The 26,780-nt window shown below is 38.0% G+C and overlaps 1 protein-coding gene across 7 annotated transcripts in view; it reads right to left on the bottom strand.

Moving 5' to 3' along the window:
• PIBF1 (progesterone immunomodulatory binding factor 1) overlaps positions 1-26,780 on the bottom strand; it is a 126,424-nt gene that overhangs the window by 96,368 nt on the left and 3,276 nt on the right. For all 7 annotated transcript variants that reach the window (XM_048079134.2, XM_048079137.2, XM_048079132.2 and 4 more), the window contains exons 4-8: positions 25,144-25,342; positions 17,898-18,017; positions 8,023-8,156; positions 5,868-5,976; positions 1,588-1,769 (exon numbers count right to left, since the gene is read on the bottom strand). In XM_048079134.2, the coding sequence (XP_047935091.2) occupies positions 1,588-1,769; positions 5,868-5,976; positions 8,023-8,156; positions 17,898-18,017; positions 25,144-25,342 (744 nt within the window). The remainder of the gene's footprint in view (positions 1-1,587; positions 1,770-5,867; positions 5,977-8,022; positions 8,157-17,897; positions 18,018-25,143; positions 25,343-26,780) is intronic.

The following is a 26,780-nucleotide window of genomic DNA, read 5'->3' on the forward strand; positions in this document are numbered from 1 at the left end:
TCTGTATATGTTACATTGTTACATAGCTCAATACATAGAAAGGAAACAAATGCTGAAGATCAGGACACAATTCTTACACAATCAACTAGCATTATCATTTTCTTTGTACTCAGATGGCAACAATTTGCTATTATCATTACTACTTGCTATTACCATAACTACTTATCATTTCTACAGTTGCAGAAATTATACTTCCTCTCCAGTAGCAAGACTGTTAAAAGTCAGGAAGGTTCACTGAAAATTTTAGAAGAATCTGGAAGAGCCCTGAACACCCCCAGTGATGTCACCAGAAGACAGTTAAAAGTGACACTTATTTTTATGCTAACTAAAATAAACAAGTGATACCACTTGTTTAAAGGAAATAGTCTAAGTAAATAGCTTGACAGATTTGCCAAGCACCTTTTAATGAACACTGAGTTGCTGCTGAAGCAACTGTAGCGAAAGAAGTAATACTTAATATTAGACAGACTTCTGATAAGCAATACGGACTGGAACCCCATAGCTGGTAATTTCAGTAGAGTGCTCTTATATTTCCATTTAGATAACAATTTGTCTTTTAGTTGTATTATAGGAGAGTCATATTTAGGACACTTCATCTTAGTTATGAAAGGACACAAGATTTATAGATGCTGCTTGCATCTTGCTGATTCAAATAAAAGGAAGGAAAACTGAATTGGCTTCGTACTCGAAGCTCAAGAGGAGATTCATCCAACCCACAGCTGTTTTGCTAAGGACCCTGCTAACCAAAAAAAAGCTGTATGTTCATTAATGAATTACATATAGGCAAATACATGATATCATTTTGGGGTAAATTTTGAAATAGTATTTTTGTCATCTAGATGTAGGGAAATGTAGATGATCCATGAACTGGATAACCTTGAAATTTGAATAAGAAAAATCTAAATGTGGTCTGAAGTTTTATAGTATAGTACTATATATGTAGCAAGACATACTGGTAAATAATGTACTATTTCCTATTTGACATCCTGTACATATGCCAATATCAATACAAATAGCATAAAAATTTGACACTATTTACCACATTGACTAGCATACAATGGTCAATTTGTTCCTCAAGGCTAATGTTAGAATATCTGTATTCAGACCTGAGATATGAAAGACTGAGAGCTGATATGAAACAAACTATGTCCTATTTTAAACATTTGTGAAAATTAAATATATTTTATTCTATAAAAATGGTTTAGATTATCCTTTCAAATATTCCTGTTTTTAATAAAGGTCATTTGGCAATGAAAGAGGTGAAACACGCACTTAGAATAATTTTTCTTTTTTTGCAATTAATTACACTTACCTTACTAAATCTCTATATACAGAAGAGAGCATTGTTGCCGTAAGCTTTCAATACTGAAACCTTTACTGCTGTAGTCTTATATAAAAGTTTAAAGAAACTTTTCCTCATGTATAAATACACATTAAAAGCACAAGTAGCATTCTATTTCTAGTTACACAAATATAGGCTAGTTTTCTGGAAGCTATGATTTTTTATTTTTAAACAGGATTTGTCCAAGAAACAAGGTAAAAGTTCAACAATGACTACTTGACAGAAGTGAAGACACACTAACTTACCTGGATGCAACGTATTTTTCATACATTTCTTCTCTAGCTTTTTTGGCATCCTCTAACTGAACCTGAAGTCTTTCAAGACGATCTTCTTCATGTGCACAGCGAACACTAAGCTCCATGTTCTGGCGATTAAGATAATCTTTATCTTTTTGCAACAGGTTTAGGGATTGTTGTATGGTTGTCAGCTATAAAAGGCATTAAAAAGAACACTAACGTGAACTTCTAGATAAATATTTAACCAACATACACATACGGATTTTTTCCTTTTGACTCTATTCTATGAAACACTCAAACTGAAAAAAAAATATAGTCACGTTTAAGTTGGTGAAGCTCTACACTCAAAAAAGACTTTAATAAAATTTCAATTTTATGAAATTTTCATTATTTATTTTTGGTAGTTGGCACCTGAAAAGGTGTAAAGTGCCCCTTAATATTCCTGTGTATCTATATAACAGTTAGCTATTGAATAGTAATTGCACTGAATAATACTGATAGTACTAAATCAGAAATAATACATACTAAATATGATTGTTGGTACAAACCCATCATCATGCTGGCTACAATACTCTAAGACATAGAAGTGAAGGGTTTAAAGGCAACAGAGTGATTACTGCTCAATAAAGAAAAGGCAAAACTGATAGTTCTGGGGCTGAACTATGATTGTCACAGACAAAGTAACGTTCCAGGCCAGGACCAAGAGCAAGGAAGACTATGCATCCTTTTTTTTCACCTTTGTTTAGAACAGCATTGCTACAGATAGCTGTAACTGGTCCCCACATCTATTTGATATTAATGTCATCAGAGAACAACCACAGAGCATAATGTCACTGGTGCTGAGTGGTCCAATTCCATATACAGTAGCAAAAGGCACTTTTATCAACTTCAATAATTTTGCAGTTTAAGCTCCCAAGGATGTCACATGCCAAGTTAAAAGAATAAGAAATTAGTAACTTATGAGAAACGTGTCCCCAAAGACATAAAAACATCCTGTACACATTTTAAACAGAATTCATGCCTCCTGAGTCATAAAAGCACAAAAAGGTTACTTAAGGGAGATATTTGGGTCACCCACAGGAAGCAAGTAGTTTAGCAGCTGAAAACTCGTAGGGAAAAAGGCTCTTCAGGCACAGTTCCCTCTATTTGACCACTTGCTGAACATGAACACCATTGAGGATAAGGTGTAAATGCCTGTCCTATACTTTGTTTTAAGGGAAAAAAAAAAACACAAAACTATCCTCTCTCTCAAAGTAACAGGTTATATGTACCATCTACAGTGATGACAGACTTTATGGATTACTACTTTAAGAAAAATCTAGACGTTCCTACCCCTCCAACTCCTCCCTCCCCTGGAATATATACTGTGTAAACACACCTGAAGTGGTATTTTAGTCTAAAGTGGTACTATTTTTATTCCTTTTAAGATTTACTTAGTATAAAATTAATGAAAAAACACTATTGCTGCTACACTTCAGCCCTTGATGCCTTCATACATCTCCATGTACATGACAATACTTTCTTGGCCATTGTTGCATGATGAGAACAAACCTGCATTTTGATATCCCCTTACAATGGTAAAACATCGATGAAGAAACAGCTTAACAAAACCTTCAGATTGCTATAAAAGAGAAAATAAAAGAATTTCTAGCAAAACATCAATTTGTTCCTCGTTTTTTTCAGAAGATCTCTATGGCTACCTGCAAAATTAGGCAGAAGAGAGAAGGCACTCTCTTAAGTGGTAGGTATAGTCACCATTTAATCTGTAACACTGTTCAGAGACTCTTAGGAACACAACCTCCCTTGAATTCTCTAGGAAGTAATTGGTCTCACTAGGCTGCTACTGTCAGTCAGCAGACAGAGATCCTCCACTTGATTCTTGCCCAGACAAGTACAGAACTCAAGAGTAACCTTCTCATGCAGTGTCTCTTACATATCACATTAAAAGAAATTAATAAAATTCACAAAATTTATTCAGAACAGCTAATCAATTGTTTCCCTATTCCTTTTGGTGTTTCCTGGTAAGATTTCTATACATAAACCCAGCTTAAAAAGTAGCCTTAGTTGTGCACTGAAGTTGCATTGAGCTACAAATCACCTGAAAATTAGACAATGGTAATAGAAACTGATGAAGTTTCTTTCTTGAGATTCAGTAAAGCAAAAACAAAAACACCACCTTTTTCCCTCCTGAAAAGCTGTTGCAAAGTTACACCTACCTCAGACGAAAGACTGAGAAAAAGAGAAAAACCCTCTAGTGATTTTTAAAGTACTGGATGATTCACTCCTAACTAGCTAACTTATTGTGAAAAACTAATCCTGGAGGTTCAGCGAACAAATCCTCCCTATAAACAATCTAGATGCAGAAATAGTGATAATGGATACTAAACAATGAAAGCTTGTACTGGTATAAGCAACCAAATCCTATAAACCAGTGGATTTGGAAACACCCTCCATATGTGTTTCTGAGTTCCTTGACCCAAAAGTTATCATACGTGCTCAATAGGGTGCCATCACTGAACAACTGTGACTCTTGGATGAATAAATTAATGAACTGAGAAGCAACAAAGAAATGTTTCTCTTGACCTAGCAGGCTTCTGGCTCTTGGAAGGTCTTCAGAGCAGAATTTCCTTGTGAAATACTAGTGCTACCAGATGGCAATGTTTGAGACCTGCATGAAGTGACTGACCTAACGGGAATCAGAACTCACTAGAACCCTAAGAAAGTTGAGAATCCCTCTGTATCTGAGAAGGCATTTATACATCTTCCCAACAGAAACACTTTCAAAGACTAATGGAGACAATTCAAAAAAAAGAAGTCTACCAGCCTAGTAGACAGTCCTGCCCAAAAGGCAAGCAGCACTGGAATTCTTCTCATCAGTAGAAAGTATCATAGAAAGAGGAGGTCCAGAACACCAGTGTTTTTATTCCTGACACAGTCCTAACTTCTGCAAAGTGAAGGAAAAGTCATACCTAAGAGTCACAAAGAAGAGAAAACTATGTATTCCACATACACAACAGAACAAGCCATACGGTAGCTCTGCCCTATCGTCACTACTGGTCAGAAAGATTTAAAGTAAATTATAACTGGTTCTGCACCTGTTGATAGAGAGGGCATACTCGCAGCATTCAGCCTTTGGAAGACTGAAACAAAGGAAGACTGACCTAGAGAGCTAGGAACGTGGCATGTGCACACACCTAGGGAAGAACGCAAAGCGTATGAGCAATGTTGAAGGAGCTGGCCAATATCACTAGTGAGGGTGCTCTCCTGCTTGGAAGACCATAGCACGTAAAAAAGCCTTCTGACAACTGGAATACATCTTCAAGATAAGGACCGAGGGGTTGGACTATATAAGGACATGAGGACTATAAGTTGGTCAAGTCTGATCTCAGTCTCTTCAAAGATTACAAAGCAAATCATCCTGGAAGCCATGTCCATGAATAAGGAAGAACAGGTGACTAGAAACAACTAGCATGGATTTACCAAAGTCAAACTGTGCCTGTGTCTGGCAAACCTGACAAGGCTGGCTCCCTGGATGGGCGAACAGCTGTCAATGTCATTTACTTGGACTTCTGCATAGCTTTCAGATGCCTCCCATAATAAACATTTTGCCCCTTTATGGTAAATTCAACAAGATATGGCTTGCATAGGTAAGTAAAAGGTTGAACAAATTGTGCATAAGCCAGAATTGCATCCTGGCAGCAAAGAAAGCCATGTAGCTACTAGGTTTTGTCCCATTTTGGGCTCCCCATAAAGATAGACATTAACATACTGGACCAAGGCCAGAACTCTACCAAGATGGTCATAGGCTACAACACATGAAGGGGCTCAGAGAACAATTTTTTTTCGTTTGTTTTCCCCTTCCTCCTTCCCTAGCTGCCAGAAGACAAATCTGGACAGGGAAAATCTTATTGTTATCTTCACCTATATAATTGGAACACAGAAACAGGGCCAGACTCTCAGAAGTAAATAGTGACAGGACAATAGGCAACAAGCCGCAACACCTCTGACTAGGTTTTACAAAGACTTTTTCATGAAGAGGACAGACAGACAATGGAATGGGTTGTCCTGAAAGGCCACGGAATCCCCACCCTTAGAGACATTAAAAACTTGACAAAGCTGTAAACAACCTGACCTAAAGTGGCTCTACTCTGCATGGAGGGATTGGACCAGCTGGCGTCCTAAGGGCCATCTTAATATAAATTATTCCATGGTCCTACAGGTGCTTACATAACAAAGAATCAAACTCCTGAGTTGAAGAGAATTACTGAAATACGAAATTTAAAGTTTACCTCTTTTGATAAATCATTTCTTTCTTTAGCTTGTGCTTTATGTGACACCTCTAATACTTCATATTTTCTTCTGAGTTCTGACAATTCATGTTCAAATGCATCCCGTTCACTGTTAAAATAAAGTGAAATTATTAGACTTGTAAAATGTAATGAATAAGAGTCCTATGCTTTTGTAATTTCTTAGCCTTCTTTCAGTTCATGACACCGAATTCTACTATCAAGTCACTCACAGAGCAGCTAGTGATAATCTAACCATTTTTAGTTATTAGCACTTGCAACGGAGTCTTATTATAGGAAAGAGTTTTCTTCATTTAAATATTTAAACAATGATTCTAAATTACAGTATACTAATTTTGAATCCCTATCCTAAATTATTTCATCCTCTTCTGATTATTCTTCTTTAGTGTAACTTTGGGCTGTACGTTCCATTGCTAAGAGGAGAAATGTAGGTACCCTCGTCTAGCCTTCTAGTTTTGTCAAGATTTTGATGCTATTTCCCATGACATTCTCCTGAATCTTTTGCAGATATTGAAGTTGGATAAAAAATGACTTCATTCCCATCTTCCTAATCACACAGAAAGCGAAGTACAGTTGTTCTCAATTGCTGCTCTCCCTTGTATACAGTCCCTTGATGCCAGAGGGAGTAATACTACTCTTCTCATGTTTAAAATATACATCACACATCTGCAAAAATTACATTGGTGCCCTAAATAACAGTGCTTCCCATATGCACAAAGAAGCAGCTCTATGTCACCACTGTAGCTGACCCTGTCAGAGCAGTGGAATGAATGAGCCAGTATGAGCTTGCAGTTTGGAAAAAAGCTAACCAGTTTTACGTTAAGCATAGCATAGCTTTAGAACTGAGATAACTTGCATTACACCAGAACCAGAAGATTTAACAAAACATTTTTAAAGGCAGAAATGAGCCTGGAAGTGATTAACCCGCAATGCTCCCAAATATCCTGATGCAGGCATGCCAGTAGTGCTCCTTCCCCTCCCCTTCATCTGTGCCTACCTAGATGAATACGACCTACTCTCTCAAATATAGCTTTGGCACGTTCATTCATGCCTTTTTCAACTCAAGACTATTTTAAATGTACACTGTTAAACACAGGGGCCATTCACAAGAAAGTTATTACAATCCACTTAATAAGATGCAGTTGCACATGGGAAGCAAACCATAGCATCAATCCATCCTATTTGCAACAAGCTCCCAGGTAGATTCCAAGGTTGTTTTAGTATATATGGCTGTGAACAGTTATCCAGAAGACAGACCCTCTTTCAAATGAGTTAGTGGCACAGTCATTTGTGTCAATAACTGTACCTGAGCTTATGCAGTATGAACAACAAGGAACTGACAGGGTGTTTTCTATTCATAAACCTCATTTTTGAATCAATTTCCCAAAAAATCTGCCAAAGGCCTGTTTTCACGTACTCGGAAGCACACTGAAAAAGCTGTTGGGGAGCCAGACTGTGAAGTATGTGTCTGAGCGTATTTATAAAAAAATCCATTTTCACTATTTTGCTTATGAGATGGGCACTCAAAGCATAGGCAAGAACTCTAAAATTTGTATTTTAAAAATGGAAAGAGACACTTGAACTTTCTATAGTTCCACAAAGGTTTTCTTACGATTCTCTGACGAAGAGAATCTTCAAATCTCAGTTCTCATAACAGCCCTTTCAGATTTATGGTTGTTAAACATGTTAATGTTTAAATTGTTAAACATTAATTCCCAAGTTCCTACTCTCTTAATTCACTGTGCGGGCACCCCGCAGTAGAGCCCTAGCCATTTTGTTAGATCACAGCTTTTAAACCCTGAAAAAATAGTATTTTTTCCTAAGGTGTTTGACATCGACAGCTCCCATTTCTACAGTTGCAATGTAACAGGTAGGTTCTTCTGAAAACACAGGAAATTGTTGAATAAACTTTTAGGAAGATAATTTGATGCATCAGATTTTAACCTGTTTCTCATTTTATGACTTCAATATTCTATGCGACATAGCTGAGTTATCAGTGGACAGGTAAGGTAAAATAAGTGGCACATATGAACCAAAAATCATAAAATGAAACTTCAACCTTGATTGAGTAAAATAAAAAGCTTTTAATCTATTTGTATTTGTATATTAGTAGAACATGAAGTTTAGAGATACCTACCATTTTACTTTATCATAATTCTCTTGTCTGTAATCACCTTGTTGAATCATCTGCTTGGTATCAGCCAGTTCCAGAGTTAAACGTTGGCATCTAACCTCAAGTTCTGACCGACTCCTCCTCTCATCTTCATAGCTCTAGAATGCAAGACATTTTAAAGTGACCACAGCTATACTTATATTTACTTAAAACAATCACAGTCCAAGCGTTGTGAAGTCCACTCACATATATTCAAGCGGTAGTATTTGCCAAATACTGAGACTCGTATGAAATGAAATCTCGTACACACCACAAAGTAACCAGCTATATGGATAGTCAAACTTATCTTATTTTAACTGTTGATTAATATACCTATTTTTTTCCTAATGCTCTTGTCCATTAGCCCAACTTCTTAGACCAGTAGCCCTCATATATACACATTTGTAGAACACTGACTGTAACAGGACAAGTCATACCACCTATACAACATTTTCAAAACCAGTCTGCTTATGAAGATACTTGTTGGTCCATTTGGAAAAAAAAAAAAAGAAAGAAAGATAGTTGGTCATTCAGAAACTTTGGGAAGTTCTGTGAAAGTTTCAGCTAGTTATTCCCAAATTTCATCTGGTAGCTTATTCTTGCTGAAACATGTCTTTCAAAGCTTTGGTGAAGGAACAAGCAGGGGAAGAGAAAAAAATAAGGGGAAAAAACGGAACTTACTTACTGATATATCCACATTAATTTCTGTTTTCCTCTTTTTCCTCTCCAGATACCTTAAAAGACTATTATGAACTACTATAAAAGGCTATTATAACTAGAAAACAGGACCCAAGCAAGAGAACACACAGAAAGCACCTGTCTTTTTAAAACACTGGTTATTCCTTATGAAGATAAAGAGAATCCTTAATCATTGTATTATTCCCTTCACCCCCTACAGGAACGGCAGACTTCTATACCTCAATCCACAATCTTCACTCCCTTTCTCAGATTTTTCTACAAAGTAGAATTTAATAGTATTTGTTTTCAGAAAGCTTACTTGTTTGCCCTAAATGCCATACTACCTCATTTCCTAAAACAAAAAAACAAACAAACAAAAAAAAATAACATTATTCCACCCACGGTAGAGAAAAACTGATGGACAACAAGAATTGCTTATTAAAACTTTGATAGTACCCCTCAGGCATGTAAACGTTTTCCCTAGTAACCTAATTCTATCATTCTTCCAAATTGACACCTTCTATTACTGTTTCCTAAGCCAGTTGACAGCATCCTGAACACTCTCATATTCTGATACATACACCAGTCGTGTGTTTTGCTGCAGGTATTGTTCACTCTTGCAGTGTGAAAAAATCATGTACATTACTACTAAAATCATTTATGAGAGAAAAAACAGGTAATGGCCTGTCAAGTACTCTTATACTGCTCACAATATGAGACAAGACTAAGTTAAAAGCAAGAGGAATATTATCCCACTATTTGCAAAGTTTAAGAAATTCATGAGTTCTGTTTTAATAATATCCGATTACTACATGAGATTAAACTAAAATGGACTTGCTTTCACGGTAATTGAAGAGTTCTCAACTGCATTTCCATCCTGTGGGGGAAATGCTCTTTTGCAGTGGTAATTCTGCACAGGAACTCCAGTTTTCTTATCTGGGGACAAATTTGTTCTGAATCTCCATTTTCTCCCTGTAAACTCCACTCCGAGCTAACCCATCCCCCATCTGTAATTCATAACTTCTAATACTCAAATCAGCACATTGGTTTTCAAATGCTTTTCTTAGAACATTGCTGAGCTCTGTTTTCTTTTTTTTTTTTTTCAGCATGGTTTATATGTGACAGGCTTGATAATCAATAACAGATGCTTTAGTTATAGTATAACTATCTGGTTATATCCAATGGACATCACAGAATTGTTCTCTACAAGGCCAAATGACTGCCTTAAGATGTGACTATAGAATCAATCATTACTCCCCTGTAGATTAATTTTGTAGTCAGTAACTTGAATAAGTGTTTACTTTTGAAAAAGTAAACTACAAGCTATGCTTTAGACAGGCATATAAAAGAACAGTAATTGTCTTTAGCTAGCTTTTAATAGACAAGAAAAGTTCACAACAACAGGATATATAGAGCGGGTGACTCCTTGTATTTGCTCCTCCTAGACTTGCCGAGAGGAGCAAATACAAGGATAATACTACTCGAGGATAGGGATAGAAACGTACAAAGAACGCTCTTTACCAAACTCAGAGGCACCATAAAGAAAACCTAACAGAATGTCTTTTGGAAAAAACACCTAAATGCTTGTTAGACATTACAGAAATGCACAACTGACCTACTAATCTTACTTACTTACTTACAGATATGCTGTTGACAAATATATTTCACAAATTAACAACTTTTACTTGCCCTAAAATCACACGGATCACGATTTTACACAAAATCATAGCTTTACAAAGTTTTCCTGAAAATTTTGACAAATCAGTAAGAATGTGTAATTTATAGACACAATTGTTATTCATCCTAATGCTTATTTTTAGGTTTATAGTAATTAATGACATACATTAAGCAAGGCAGGACTATACGAGCACAAACATGACTCATCTTGCAATAGGATAGGGTGGTAAGGGCACTTGAAAGTTACGTGCAAACTGAAAGGTTAAGTTTTGATGTAATTCCTTTGTAGATATCATCCTGTGCCATTCTGATGCTAATATCATGCTGAAATTTATACACCACTCACAGAGTGGGCTATTAAAACTCCTACAGTCTTACAGATTTAGCACCTAGAAGACAATTACCAGAAGTATAAAATTAAAATTGGTGAACTACAGATGTATTTCCAAGCACATCTCCAGACAAATCTGTCATGAACATCTCTAAAGCATCGATTAAAAGTTAAATATCTACAAAATTTGTACCTTCTAACACCTGAGACTTAAAACACGATTTGAATTTTACTCAACAAATCAGTTGTTAATGCCACGATAATGTCAAGCAACAACAAGATATCTCAGGTGATGTGGGAAAGTTAAAGTCTACTTTTGAAAAGTGATACCAAGACATATTTCAACTATCAAACACTTAAACAGATTATTAAACATAGATGGGGCTTTTTTTTGGTCTTTTTGTTTTTAAGGATTTACGGTAATTCTTGAAGAAATACTAATTCTACTGCATAAGCCTCTGTTTTCCAATTACCTGATCTTTCAAGTGTCAAAGGTGCGTTTTAACCACAGGAAAAAGAAGCAACGAGGCAAGTCAAACATTCAGGCTATACACTAACACAGAGAAAAGTCTACAGTATGCATAACTCCAGGTAGCAGATAAACAGACTTCTGGTCTTCTATAGCAATACATCTTAAATACAAGCAATCAAGCTGCCTGCGCTTAGGAAGAATAAGCTCTGCTTTGAATGCGATGAAGTTAACTTGGTTTATAACAACATTCATACCCTGAACTGATTTTAAGATCTCTGCACTGGAACATCTTTATCTTTCAATTTATCTCCAAGAGATAGCTTGGATGTCCTGATGAATAGCTTTGTCCTGCTGAAGCAGAAAGTGGGCTTTAAAATGGATCAAGATACACTTTTGAGGACTTGAACTGGAAATAACACCAATAAATAAAAATAACTTGTTTAAATAAGCCGACAAACCTTAACAAAATTTAAAGGATAAACATTACTTACTTGCAATGGAACGTGATTATGGTGATCTTACCAACAACGCATGGCTTTTCTTCAGCTTCTTACTAACTTTTACTACTGCACAGAGTAGCAACTCAGACAAATGAGGTGGTTAAAACAAATGAACTTGTGCTATATGAGATGGGCAGACATACATTGCCTAAAAAATTAATAGAAATGTCCAACAGACCCAGTGTTTAACCAGAACAGAGGGTTTCTAGAGAGCACGAGAAGTAGTCCCTACCAAAAAGTGTTTCCATTTTCTTTACAAATACTGTTGATAGGAGGCTGTTTCAAGGAAGCGATTCTAATCTTACATAATCTGCACCATTTTAAACCCAAAGCAGATACAGAAACTAAAGATATAATGACAGACCTCAGTTTTATGACATTAAGCTTCGCTTTTATCCTCCATCTGGAATGAAGAGCAACTTAGGGTAGTCACTGAAGCAAACGCCTACCTAAATTCCAAGTACAAAACGTGGATGACATACTTTTTGAACAAATTCAGTGAGACATAATACATGCTAGGGATTTGCTGATCTTTTGAAAGGCCTGTGGGGATGAGAAGATAAACAACAAAAACGCAGGGAAAAGATTCATCAGCCAATCAAGTAAAGGTAGTATGACTTCACACTATCGACAGATAAGCCTGTGAAAGAAAGTGATCCTGCTTTTAAAAAGCTTATTTCAAAGAACTTCATCTTTGAAGGATCACTCACACGAGCCAGCACTTTCTATTCATATTCTAAAGTACCTAAAAACCTCTGCAAATGTAAAGCTACTATATCATTGTGATGTGTAAACTCCTTCATTATCTGGATGAGCTGCTGCTACTTAGTAAAAATGGCATTTTGTTTCAATTTGTTTATTGGTCAATACAGTATTTATCTGAATACAACTGCCCAAATGACAGGAAAACGTTACACATAATTGGATGAATAAAACATCTGTTCTAGTATGTTGGTATGAAATTGGTAATCTGCCAAGGATTGTAGATAGGACATTACCTGCCATTAAAAATGATAAATGAAAACGTTGATCTACTTTCAAAACAGTGGAGTTCTGCAAGAAAGGTAAGGATGAAGAGATTTAGCATAAATGCCTTTCCTGCAAAAGAAATTGGGGGGAAATAATGAGCTCTTTTTCTCTGGATCTGAGTTGATGAGAATCTACTCTTCACTTAAATGTTCTCAGGTGAAAAAATCCTTGTGATCATTGCATTAGATACCAGAATTAAGCCATTTGCTCCTTCTGAACAATAACTAGCAATCTATACAAGTCACAGTTTTATATCAAGAGGTAGAAGAACATTAGATATGAAAGAATTTCAGTAGATATATGAGTTTTCCTGAGGCTTGAAAGTGTGAAATTGCTGCCCTGAGCTAACAGTTATTGGTAGAAAAATTTTCTTTGCAGCTTTCTTCCTGTACGAGATAAACATTAACAATAATGAAGGAAAGGAGACACACAGTTAACCTAGAACTGAAGCTTTATTTGGCCTCCGCATTGTTCTCTGGAAGGGACAAGTAATCAAAGCACCACTTGAAAGAACTGGTGTCTGGGGAAGGCTTCTAGCGTGCAGTCTCTAGCTACAGATGTGAAACCTTCAGCAGAAATCTTAGTGAACATGGTGTTTCTGGAGTGGCAATAGCAGCCTCGATTTTACAACACAGCCAGACACATCTAGTGCCAACTGACCCTTTGGATGCAATAGCTTAGTTCGTTCTTTGAAGGCTATAGAAATGTTTTTCCTCCAGCTGGGAAACATTATCACACAGAAAATTATAAGATCTGTCTAGCAAAACCTGACAGCTACTAATCCCAATTCAGAGACAAGGTCTTAGAAAAGACCTTTGGCCTACATACACCCAACTTTGTCTTTCAGCTACCCAAAGCTTTTAGATAACCGTCAAACTATAAATTTGATTACAAGTCCAGAAGGCAACTTTACAGAAAAAGGGTTATAGCTACAGAAAGGAAGACCTGATAAAATTGTATCAGGACTGAATTCCTGGAAAACATTGCCAAGAAACTTGCAGCCAAAATGAAGAAAGCAATACTTCATCTTCTAGAGCTACAAAGAAAAGTAGAATTTCCTTCTTGGACTCTCAGTCTTGAGAGAGAGGGAGAAAGAGAGAAGTAAATTACACCAGTTTGAGTAAAGGCTCTAACCACTCTGGAATCAAATGACTCTGAAAATAGTAGGCTGCTGTTCAGCATGGCAACACCCACATCAGAAGTTGGTTTCATTTCTGGCAAGCTCCTGGTAATCTAGCTCTATACCTGGACTTTCTTTTTCTACCCGTACCTCCAAAGGTGGCAATGCCAACGTCATTCATACTTGAAGTACTGAGCACTGTAAAAGGAGAACTGAAAGAAGGCTGTCCTATACATCTGATAAGAGATCCACCAGCACTTAAATACAAGAACAGCACTTTTACAAGTTCCACCGCCTCCCGCCAGGACTGTTGCTGCTGAACCTGGAACCAAGGGAATTGTACCAATCTAAATCACAAGATGCAATGATTATATAAAGACAGCCATCAACAAAGTGGTCGTACTGCTGAACTACTTCAATCACTTTAAATATCAATCACTTTAAAAACAGAAAATAGAGGCAAAGATCTTTTGACACCAGATGTGTTTATCAGATTATGTTGCAGTGCTAGAAAACAGTCTTCAAACTCCTTTCTTTCGCTACCAGTCCTCAGAAGCAGCTCGCCACCCTACTGGGTCTGTGCTACAGATTGAGCAGGCTTTGATTAAGTGCTAACTGAGAGCAGCGACAGACAATCAACAAGAAAACTCTGTAGCAAAGTTGTAAGTTTCTTGCTCTTACTGCTCTGCATACGGGGAATTAAATGAGTGTTAACAGAGGCTGATAAACACTTAAGACCTCCAGCCCCTTCTGAGCAAGGAGAGTATGTTTTCATATACCTAAGGGCACAAACACAGGTGATAAATACTTAAAAGATGCCTTTTGTAGCCTGAAATCAGAAATAATTTTTTTTCTCGTACACATTATTTTATGAAATTGCCTATAGAGAAAGAAGATGCAGATTTGTCAATTAGTTCTTTTACAAGGCTACAATGACAATTTAGTTTTTACAGAAGCAAGGTTCCTAGCTAGTGCAGCTGGAGATTTAAAAGCTCAGTTGGCTGCGTGGCTATAACACCAGGTAACTGTACTGAGTTTCCCAGTACTCATTTTTGTGTAAGGCTACATCTGTTGTGCCGAATGAGCTCCTTCCTAAGCAACTCATCTAGCTCCAACCCCCCTGCCGTGGGCAGGGACACCTCCCACCAGACCAGGTTGCTCAAAGCCTCATCCAGCCTGGCCTTGAACACTTCCAGGGATGGGGCATCCACAGCTTCTCTGGGCAACCTGGTCCAGTGCCTTGCCACCCTTTTAGAGTAGATATGAGAGATATTTTTTACTTAATCTCCCCTCTTTTAGTTTAAGCCATTACTCCTCGTCGTATTACTACACTCCCTGATAACCCACCTCAATTCTGTACTGGCTAGATAGATTTCCTGCGAGTCTATAGCTAATATTCTCATATTTCTTATGTCTTTATTTCTGAGTGAATATCTACAAATATAAAACCTATGCAGATCTAGTGTTTCTGTGAACAGCCAGAAAAGCCAGCAAGCTCCTCTTTGCCCAAGACTATTTCTAGTTAATAGAAAGATTGGAGATATGCACATATTTTAGTTCCTTTCCATGTTTCTACAAAGGGGAAAAAAGGAAAGTGAAACTACTTAGGAAGAGCCATAATCATTTGCAATACTGAAAACAAAAAGGGAGTACCTTATAGGAAGCGGTTTATTCTTACAGGAAAAAAAAAAAAAGATCAACTTCAGTGATGACTGTATTTCAAAAATCTGCATTTGTAGTTTCTTAAAGAAGTTTTTAACAAAGTGTTTGGTTTCAGTTTATGAGTAGCATAGATAAAAGAAATACAACCGTCAGAGAAAACTTAAGCGGTAAGAAACATCGGACAGGAAACCAGAGGAAGCATTCAAAGAGCGTAAAGTTTTTTTAATCATAGGCAAGGAACTTCAGCAACTGTATTTCATGCAATTGGAAATAAAGAATGATTATTACACAAAAGTAGTAAAAGGGTGCAAGAGATTAAATAAAACTGAATGAAACTGTGTTTTATTTCCTGTTGATATATTTCCTTGTAGTGACGCCTGACCGTATCAAAGGAGTTCAAGTGACAAAGTTAACCCCAACAGTACACATTGAAACCATTTATTTGTATGCTGCAAAAAATGCTGGTGTATATTAGCTTTAGTGTACTAAGTACATTAGAGATTCTAAAGTACCCTCACATTTTGATGCTCCTCTTGCCTTGCAGGAAACAAACTGAGGTACCTTGTTACGGTGATATTCATCGTTGGGTCAAATCTGAACTTGCTAGAAGCAAAATACCGAGACTCGTGCCTCTCCGTACATAAAATACCAGTATCAGGCCACATTCATTAAAATTCCAAAACATGTCACCTCTACACATAATGGACAGGGGGAAAACTTTACATTAAACTCAACCCTACAAGTTATTCCAAATGTACTAAGCGATCTTATCTGAAACCTAGGAAATGAGATTTCAGAGAAAAGGAAATGAGTCCTAAAGACTTATTTTTATTAGTAACTGTAAAACTTGTGACATTTCAACATCTGGATCTCTTTTCGGATTTTTTTTTTTTAAATAAGGTACTTAATCTCACTAATTATCTCCCAGGTTAAGAATGATTATGTAAACGGTGTATAAGCAAAAACAACCACCTCAATTTAACACAGATAAGGTCTAGTGCTTTCTCATCAGCATCAGAAGAAAATCACAGCAAACTTCAATGTTTGAAAAATAAATCAGTGGGAAAGGTGGATAGTGCCATCGTGTGGTTAAAAAAAAACAACAAAAAACAGAGAAACCTCCACATTAAAGAAAGGTCTGTACCAAAGGTCTGTAACAATTGTGTTTTCTAGCACAATTTTAATCACCTACTACTGCATTTAATCGCTGCAGCAAAAATTAACATGGATGTCAACTAAATCTCACAAGTATGAAATACTCCTATAGAATTTACTAAGTCAGGGCACATTAAGTGTACAGTGAATGAAAGTGCCCTTGTAAATCAAAGTCAACATCATTAATCTGATTTCAAATATGATCAGAGATGAGCATAAACTAATGCTGAAGCATATAAATGAGAAAATTTTATTGACTTTTTTTTTTGCCAAATTCAATCAAGAAGAAAAATGAAAACACCATTTTCACAGGACAACCCTGCATGATTTACCATGTCTTTACACTTGATTATTCCATAAGTAAATTTTAAAGGAAAAAAAAAAGAAAAAAAAGATGTGGTAACTGAAGGATAATTTCAGAAGTAATGAAATGACAGTGGCATTTAAGTCCCTGTCAGCCATGATTTAGATAAATATAGTCTGGGTAGCTGAAGCTCCAGATTTATGCAGAACTAAGCTACAATACAAAACTAATCAACATCCTAGCTGTATAAGGAGAATGCTGTTTTTTAAGGTATTTATAAATACTAATATTCTCCTTATATTGTTTCAACTTCTTTAGTCTGAAAACAAAGCCTAAATATATCTAGATAACTTTTCTCTACTTTAGGTATTTATCTTACCCAAAATCAAATTGTCTGTTTAGTAGAAAGATAAATTAGAAAACAAAAATATATGAAGAGCATAACAGAGAAGATGTAGCACCAAAGAATGCAAAAAAATGTTATTTATATATTGTGAAAACAGAAGGTGAAGCAAATTTTTAACAGGACCACCATGTTGAAAACTATATGCTGATCATTTGTGTCTTTGACTACTCATGGATAAATCTGCTGTCTCAGCTTCACCTATCTGAACTTTACCATCAAAGAGCATGACAAAACTGGTAAGAGCTATGTCTTACACCTTAACAGCAGTAAGCTTGTAAGTAGATCTTGCAGGGTAGCAATAATATAAAATTAACTGTTATACAAGCACATAGACAGCACTTTTGCTCTCTATCCATCCCCCAAACTAAATTTTATCCAAAAAACTTTTGTATCATATACATGATTTGGAGCAAGTTTATACGTAGTAATATCTGTTGAGAGATGTGTGTCCCTATGATTCTATGACACATACAAGTATATATATATTTACACAGTTTCTTAACTGATACAATTAAAGTACACAGACCTCCGTCACACACTTCAGTTGGGATTTGTACCCGCTTAGTTCTTCTGTTAGGGTCTCCTTTTTCGCCTGTAGGTCACTTAGCTCTTTTCTCAAGGAATGGACTACTTCGTAGAATCGAATCTAAAAGAACAAAATATATATTTAAAATTCAGACTGACAAAATTGCAGTATTACAATCTCCAAAACAAGTCAGCTCAATATTTTCATATTCATAAAATAGTGCATACCAGGAACCTGGGTTGGGGGGTTAAACTAAAGACAGTAACTTTCTTCAGCCTTTGAAAAAAGCAGCTAAGAAATAATCAATTTGTGCTTGGTACTTAAAAAAAAAAAAAGCTAAAGATATACATTTTTGTTCAATGGAGGCAGTGCCCAGTCTGGCTGACTGTAGTGGGTTTACGTGGCAAGGTTTTGGTAGCAGGGGGCCATAGGGGTGGCTTCTGTGAGAAGAATCCATAAGCTGCCCCATGTTAGGTAAGGGCCCCACTGCTGACCAGAGCTGAGCCAATAGGCGATGTTGTTTTGCGCCTCTGTGAGAACATATTTAAGACAGGGGAAAAAAAAAAAAAAAACGCTGCGCCACACAGCAGCTGGGAGAGTGAGAGGAGTGAGGAACAGCCTTGCAGGCGCCAAGGTCAGTGAAGAAGGAGGGGGAGAGGTGCTCCAGGTGCCGGAGCAGAAGTCCCCTGCGGCCTGTGGTGAGGACCATGGTGAAGCAGGCTGTCCCCCTGCAGCCCAAGGAGTACCACGGTGGAGCAGGGTTCCACCCTGCAGCCCGTGGAGGAGACCACGGTGGAGCAGGTGGACCTGCACCGACGGAGGCTGCGGCCTTTGGAAGACCCCCGCCAGAGCCGATTCCAGGGTGGACCTGTAGCCCGTGGAGAGGAGCCCACGCAGGAGCAGGTGACCTGGCAGGAGCTGCTGCCTGTGGGGGATCCAGGCTGGAGCAGTTTGCTCCTGAGGGATGGACCCCATGGTACGGACCCATATCTGGAGCAGTTCCTGAAGAGCTGCAGCCTGTGGGAAGCCCACACCAGATCAGTTCAGCAAGGACTGCATCCCGTGGGAGGGACCCCACAGCACAGGGGACGAGAGTGACCGAGAAGGAGCGGCAGAGAAGAAGCGCTATAGACTGACCATAACCCCCGTTCCCCCGTTCCCCTGCGCCGCTCGGGGGGAGGAGGTGGAAGAGGGTGGATGGGGGGGAAGGTGCTTTTGGTTTCTTTCCTTTGTTTCTCGCTTCTCTAGCTTGTTAGTAATAGGCAATAAATCTTACTATCTCCCTATGCTGAGTCTGTTTTGCCTGTCACGATAATTACTGTGAGATCTCCTCGTCCTCATCTCAACCCTTGAGCCCTTTTCATCTTATTTTCTCCCCGTTCCTCTTTGAGGAGGGGGAGTGAGAGAGCGGTTGTGGTGGAGCTTGGCTGCGCACCCGAGTAAAACCACCATGCTGACCAAGCAAAAAAAAAAAAATAAAAATACAGCTGGAAGGGGAGCACATGGTTGCCCCCTCTACTTGTGCCAATTCCAAAGCCTATTTGATTAGCAGTAAACCAGCTTAATTTGCTAACCCTCCTGAGACAATATACATTTTTTGCGGGGTAGGAAGCCAAGGAGAGAGATGAGCTTTGTTTTCTGCCTGTTCAGTGTGTTCAATCTGCTCCCTGTACACCAAGAAAAAACACAAGAGCAAGCAAAGAAGCGAGCACAGCACACCACCAGAAGTCTGACCACACCACCACCACCCACACACTTCCAGCAGTAACGTGGTGCTCTGTGGGTTCAGCTGCATCATGAAACTACACTACCAGTCCATTTGGGTTTTGTGAGATGAATCCTGAAGGAAACGACTGGAAAGCTTGGGTTTCAGCTTCTGTAGAACTATATCCTATCTAAACCAAACACAGTTAATTCTCAGCACCCTTGCCCCCAAAAACACCCCCTCGCACCATCCAAATAGCAACAAAAGCTGCTTTACAATCCAGCCAGCTGCCTAAACCAGCTCACCAACACTGTGGCAAAACCCCACAGCTGAAGACAGAAAATGGGAGGCTTGAAGAAACTTAGACTGAAATTAGCTAACACACCCCGAGACTGGGGATGTGGATTTTACCCTATTCCAAGGGGATATGTCCCAGAATTACAGTTATCATTCTAGGCTTACTATACAACACATTTTGGAAGAAAAAAAACCTCATACATACAGTATAAATACTTCCGGCATAAACACAAATGCGCCCCTGCACAATTGGCACTGGAAAGTCTTATAAAAGGATTTTTTTTAAATCTATTTAACATATACTCCTTCCTTATCCCACGCCACCCCACTCCCATCATAAGCGTAGCCTCTGATAAAAAAAAATTGTCAGATTTATAAAGCTTTCCCAGAACACTTCTACTGAACGAAAACAGACACAAAAAAAGTCAGTATTAAAAACACAAAGTTAACAATAAAAAACAAAGGAAAACGCAAAGAAGAAAGAGCCTTTATGGCAGTACTTAGTACTCCCCCCCCACTACAACTTCTGGATTAACTTCCTACCTTAAAATGTTTATTTAGGGATTTAGGGGGATGAATAGATTACTTTGCATTTTCAGGCAAAAACTACTGTGCCCCCTCCCACCACTAATATTTTATTTTATATATGCATAAATAAGAAATGCAAGTAAAAAAGTATAGATAAAATCAGTGTTCAAGAACAATCAAACATTTCCATGCAGGAAGGCTGGCCTCCATTGCGCTGTAATTAGCAGGAGATAATGAGAAGTGTCCAAGGGATTTTCAATTTGTTATGGCTGTTTACTTACATCCTTAATTTCCCTCCTAAGTGATAGATTTTTAAAACTAATCCAATTTAACCCAAGATATGGTATGACAATTTTCTTCGTGTTCCAAATATTTCAAATGACAAATTCAACTGTCACATGCCACAGTTCTACTACAAGTTGTATTTTCATTTTAAGTGAACTAACTTAATTTTCTTGCTTTATTGTTTCACTACTATTTTATTCATGCAGTATTCTAGTCCTACAATATTTAAGGAGTATTTTTTCACGTGTGTCTGTGAAATCACATTGCTTCTAACAGGTTCACATGAAATTAAACAGTGAAGTTAGTTTTGTGGCTTCTTTCTGACCTACTCCAGGCTTCAACTACATCCTTACAAAAATGCTTTAGAAATGTGCATGCAATGAAGTAAGTATGTACAATTTAACTACAGCTTCTATCTGTCCAGATTCTTTCGGAATTAGTCTGATTGTATCTGAAGTTGTACACTGAATTTCAAGCAAACCTCCCCCCTGCCCCTCCCAAAACCGATTATAAAATTTTTAAATTATTTTTCTTAAAAAGCTTTGTTGTCACCAATAAAAGCACTTTAAAAAAAAAAAACCTTTATGGAAACCTAGTGTCCTGGTTTCAGCTAGGATAGAGTTAATTGTCATCCTGTTACACAGCTGGTATGGTGCTGTGGTTTGGATATAGGATGAGAACAATGCTGATAACACGCTGATGTTTAGTTGTTGCAGAGCAATGACTGCACAGAGCCAACGACTTCCCAGCTCCTCACACTGCCCTGCCAGTGAGGAGGCTGGGGGTGTACCAGAAACTGGGAGCGGACACAGGCAGGACAGCTGGCCCAAACTGGCCAAAGGGATGTCCCATACCACACAGCTGCATGCTGGAGGGAGCTGGAGGGAGTGGGCTGGGGCAGGCTGCTCAGGGTCTGGCTGGGCACTATTGGTCAGTGGGCGGTGAGCAACTGCATTGTGCATCACTTGTTTTGTGCATTCCTTATCATAATTATTACCATTATTTTCCCTCCCTTTTCTGTCCTATTAAACTGTCTTTATCTCAACCCATGAGTCTCTGGTTGTCCCCCCCATTCAACTTGGGCAGGGCAGTGGATTACTGAGTGAGCAGCTGTGTGGTGCTTAGTTGCCTGCTGGGTTAAACCACAACAGCTAGTTTGGCTACAAATTGGTGGGTGCAAAAGAAGGGAAAATTTGGCACCTGTCAAATGAAGTTACATGAAAGCAGATGCTACAGTTAAGCACCTTCTAAAAGAAGAGAGCAGGTCAGCTGTAGGCAGCAAAAATGATACAAACAAAAGACGCAGTGATTAAAATCAAACCTATCTGAATAAGAAGAAACCATTTTTAACAGCTTTTTTCCCCCTTCAGGGTTCAGAAGGAAAACGTAGCTTTTACTTACCTTTCTAGCCTACTTAAAACTGAACAATTGAGACATAACTGCAGACTGACTCATTTAAACAATTTTTTTTTAAAACACAGATGCGTACATAAAATGCTCACAACTTTATTGAGAACGTTAAGTGATTCAGCTGCCAAGCACCAGTTCAGTGCCCTGAAGTGCTTTAAAGTTTCACATATGCCATTTCTTTAAAATAATTTTCAAAAGTGATGAAAAAAAATCTAAGTTTTTACATACAAGTTGAAAACAAACCAACAAAAACAACAATAAGAAAGAAAGGTGCTTAAAATACTTGTAATTTGTTATCACCTTAAATTTGTCATCGTCATCCAGGATGAACATTGCTTAGCCTTAGCTCTAACATGTCACTATTGCACCCCTTTGTGGAAGAAAAGAGAAAAACATCTCACATTTGTTTTAATTCTAGTATTTTAAGTTTGCAATATCTGTATTTCAAACTGTACTCCTGCTGTTTGTCCCTGTTGCAAATCAAGTATATGCATGGTATATAAATTTGCTTGCATCCTGAAGAATTGGAAGGCAGTATTTTAATGCTGATAAATAGAAAAAAGTTCTCATCTTCAAGTCTGGAGATTTCTTGCTCAAATTTTCTCTAAGTAGAACCCTTTCTTGCCAAGAGAAGTTTACCCTAATATCAATAGGCTATACTATTGGTCTGCGCATAAATCTGCATCCAGACATTTTATCTGCCTGAGTAACACACTGTTCTTCCTTAGGTGAGCAAAGCTGAGAAGAGCATCAGAAGAAATCACTTTCTTCTCAACATCCTTTCCTAGCCTCCAGGAGTCAAATGGATACACAGACAGGCCATGTAAAACATCTTTGTACCCTCCCAGTGTCCGTATCAGCTGAATAACTCAAAGTAATGATAAGCAAGCCCTGGGCTTAAGTGGTACGCTGAGGTTCACACTGATCCCGTTGTGAAAAAAGTTGGGAGAACAAGCAGAAAAGAGCATCTTACTACAGTATATCTTCAGAATATCTTCTCCCGGGAGGAGGAAAAAAAAAAAAAAAGACCAAGACCAGCAGTTCTTCAAAAGAACCAGATGACATATGTGTAAGGAGGAAAGGGGCTTTAGTGAAGTGGAGTCTGGGTCACCAAGCACTTGGCTGAATGCAAAAGGAAAATAAAGGTAGAAGGTAGATTGGGGTAGAAGGTGGCTCTTACCACTCTCACTTCACAGCTTTTTGAGAACCCCCTTCTACTCACAAACACAGTCCAAGCACTTTAATCATACTGTGACAGCTTCACTTAAAGCAGTTGGCAAGGCCATTAATTCCTGATGCCTGTCCTGCTCAGCGACACAGGCTTTTAAACTGCCTGTCAATCAGTTCTTGAAGGAGGGGAGCTTCCTGCACACCAATTTCAAGCAAGCTGACATGGAGTTTAGTTTCTGTTTAAGGTCTGTTTTGTCAACCATGGTAGTGCAGGAATCAACAAAACAAACAACCTTCAAATACTTTATATAAAGGATAAGGGGTGGAAGAGACAGTTAGGGGGTAGTAACCTAGTAGGCTCCAACCTAAGCATTTTTGTTTATCACTCAGAGCCTTAAAATTTTCCTAGTACTTTCAGAAGTCCAAGTTTTGGAACTTCTGAAAGAGATGTTCCCAAGAACATCTTTGGCTAAGGATGATAGGCTTTATTTCTCTGTACAAGTCTAGAATACGGTGTATGATGACTTCCATCCAACAAGAGAGCTCACTCACACAGTATTTATAACTCAACTAGCACACTAAGCCTTTTAAAATCATGTTAATTACACCTTCCTTAATAACTGCCTCTATAGGTAAGTACAATACTAGCACTTTGGTGACTCAGAGTTACATATCTAAACCCTTTGCATTCTCAAAAGTGAGCCCAGGGTGTTCTGGACATGTCCATAGTCTGTGAGAACATTGCCTTTTTACTGCTAGCTGAATACTGCTCCCTCTCCCCTAAATTTACCCATGATCCAGAATTAACAAACTTCTTAAAGCAAGGAAGTCAGAACTAAAGCATAATTTAAGCTACTCTTTATCTTCTGTATTTAGTCAGAGACAAGAAAACACCAGATTGAAAGCATGAGAGAAGCAAGAGATGTTTGCAAGAACCATCCTAACTCGCTGGCAAAGCTGAGTTTCAAATTCCTATTTTCACCCTGCTGTATTCCAGATCACCGACGTGTCATTGCTCACCATTTAATTGAAACACCCCATTTGTGTTACTCTCTTATCAGCAGTTCAACTCTTCAAGCGATCAGAGTCTGGGATTAAAAGGTTCTCTTCTTTACTGGAATCCAATCAGAATGGATTGATCCAAATGCACATCTGCACAAAAGTCTTTCATTTCTAGCTAAGGAAGAATAAGAACTCTAGACATCCAGAATGGCTTCTACAATCTGTAGATCCCTTTGATTTCAAATAAAAGCAGTTTACAGCTTGTGGTGGGTTGGCCTGGCCAGCAGTCGTATTCCCATATACTTGCTCACACCCTCCCTGCCCCCACTTGAGGCAGGACAGTGGAGAGAACGGGAAGTTTTCTCCACAGTTTAATACCAGAAAATGAAAGGGGAATTTGGAAGAAAAAAAAAACAATGCAAAAACAGTCATCACCTCCCACAAACAGACCAGTACACAGCCAGTCTCTGAGTGACAGCGACCTTTGAAGCAGCCATCACCACTCCCATCCCCCAACCTTCTTCCTCTGCCTTCAGTTTATGTTGCCAAGCATGACACTATGTATACAAGCCTTTGACCAATTTAGGTCACTTGTCCCAGCTGTGTCTCCTCTGACACTCATGATCACCCCTAGCTTGATCACCTTAGGCAGGAGTCAAAGCAGGGAAAGAGAGGGCCTTGACACCACAATCACCAGGAACAGCCAAAACGCTGGTGTGTTATCAACACTGTTTTAGCCACAAATCCAGAACACAGGAGGATGTAGGCTACCATGAAGAAAGTTAATGCCATCCCAACCAGACCATGCACACAGGTCTATTCCAAGCCAACACAGGACACAATACTCACAGAAAAATATTCAGGGATGGAAAGCTGATCTTCAGGCAGAGACTTTAGCTTCTCATAGCAGTCATCTGTTAATTCCAAGCCTCGCAAGCTCCGACGGATATCTCCAGCCCTCTCTCTTAACTGATGATTTGTTTCCTCCAGCTGCTTTTGTCTCAATAAAATAGTTTCCATTTCTTGTTTCATTAGAGCTTGATGTTTTCTTTAAGATTGATTTGAAAACAGAAGACATGAAGCAGTAAGACAAGTCAAAAACCTGCACGATATCCTAGCAAGGGAGTTATGCTTGTGTCATAAAGGAGAAAATTTAGAGTATGATTAGGAAATCAATGCAAGAGTATACACCACCATGGTTACACAATCACATCTGACATCGTATAAATAGAAAAACAGGAGCTTCATAGTCCCACACACAGTTCAGCAAAATTGTACTGACAGTAGCCCGAAGTCACTGACAATAAATACTATGTTGATTCTGTGAAGTGACAATTAACCTCCATATGTGCTGACTTGAATTTATGAATTAGTTTTAATTTGACAATTAAAGGGTTAAAAAGCAGAATTTATTTCCAAAATCCAAGGAACTAATAAATCACCAAATAAAGCTGTATTAACTTCAACCCGTGTCTCTCTGAGTGTCAGAATATACATACTTATGGTCTATTCCATACACATCCATCCCTTCATACTCTATCCTGTAAATACCTGTTCTGCCCTGTACATACAAATCGGGGTCCTTTAAAAAAAGCAACAAACGTTTAAACAAGCAAAGTTACTTCCGGACTCAAAACACTGCCATCACTATTCTCACCAGTGACAAGGTACTGTATAGCAAGAGAACTGGATGTTCAGCAAGAGATGTTTCAGAAGTTGTCTTTTTTTTTTTTTTTAAATCAGAAGCAACTGTCTTTTTTTATTTTTTTCTGTAACACTTCAAATCATATTCAAATTAAATTGTTCTTCAAAAAGCAGTAGCTTCTAAATTATTTTAGAAGTCATAAATTTAATCATTAGTATAACAAGACAATTCTTTTTTCAAAAGAAAACTTCTCATCAAAGCAGTCATACAAAGACGTTTTCCATAGATAGTCTATGATTCTGTTAAACAGGGATGAGAATTGAGGCAACAGACAACTAATGAAAAAAGTGAAGAAAGGAAAGCAATTCAACCTTTTTATGCCCACTAGTATTACTAGTATTTTGAACGTTACTACTTTAGGGAGTTAGATAATTTATTTATCTCAGATAATTTATTATGAGCAATCAAAAATATTCCCCCTTGTGCAAACAGCCATACAGAATTAGAGACACTTCTCCAACAATCAGCTGCTCTTGGTTGAAAGTCTGCTGATCTCAGATCTGGCTTTATAGCACTAAATCTGTTCCAGGATTATTACAGAATATGACTTTGAATTAGTCACATCCTCTGAGTTGGTGTATTCTTTACTGTAACATGAGACAGTTTAGTAATGTTCTCCCTTCACAGACCACTTATAGGTGTTAAAAAATTTAATTGCCAAAGTAACCTGGGGAAGCCTGCTATGCTAGACAGTCTATTCTCAGCTATAGATTAATTCAAAATGCTGCAGAAGAGCAAGGAGAAAAGTAAATTTCTGCCTCATTAACATGAAGCATTTCTG

This window comes from Anser cygnoides, chromosome 1 (assembly GCF_040182565.1).
Source record: "Anser cygnoides isolate HZ-2024a breed goose chromosome 1, Taihu_goose_T2T_genome, whole genome shotgun sequence".
Lineage (NCBI taxonomy): Eukaryota > Metazoa > Chordata > Aves > Anseriformes > Anatidae > Anser > Anser cygnoides.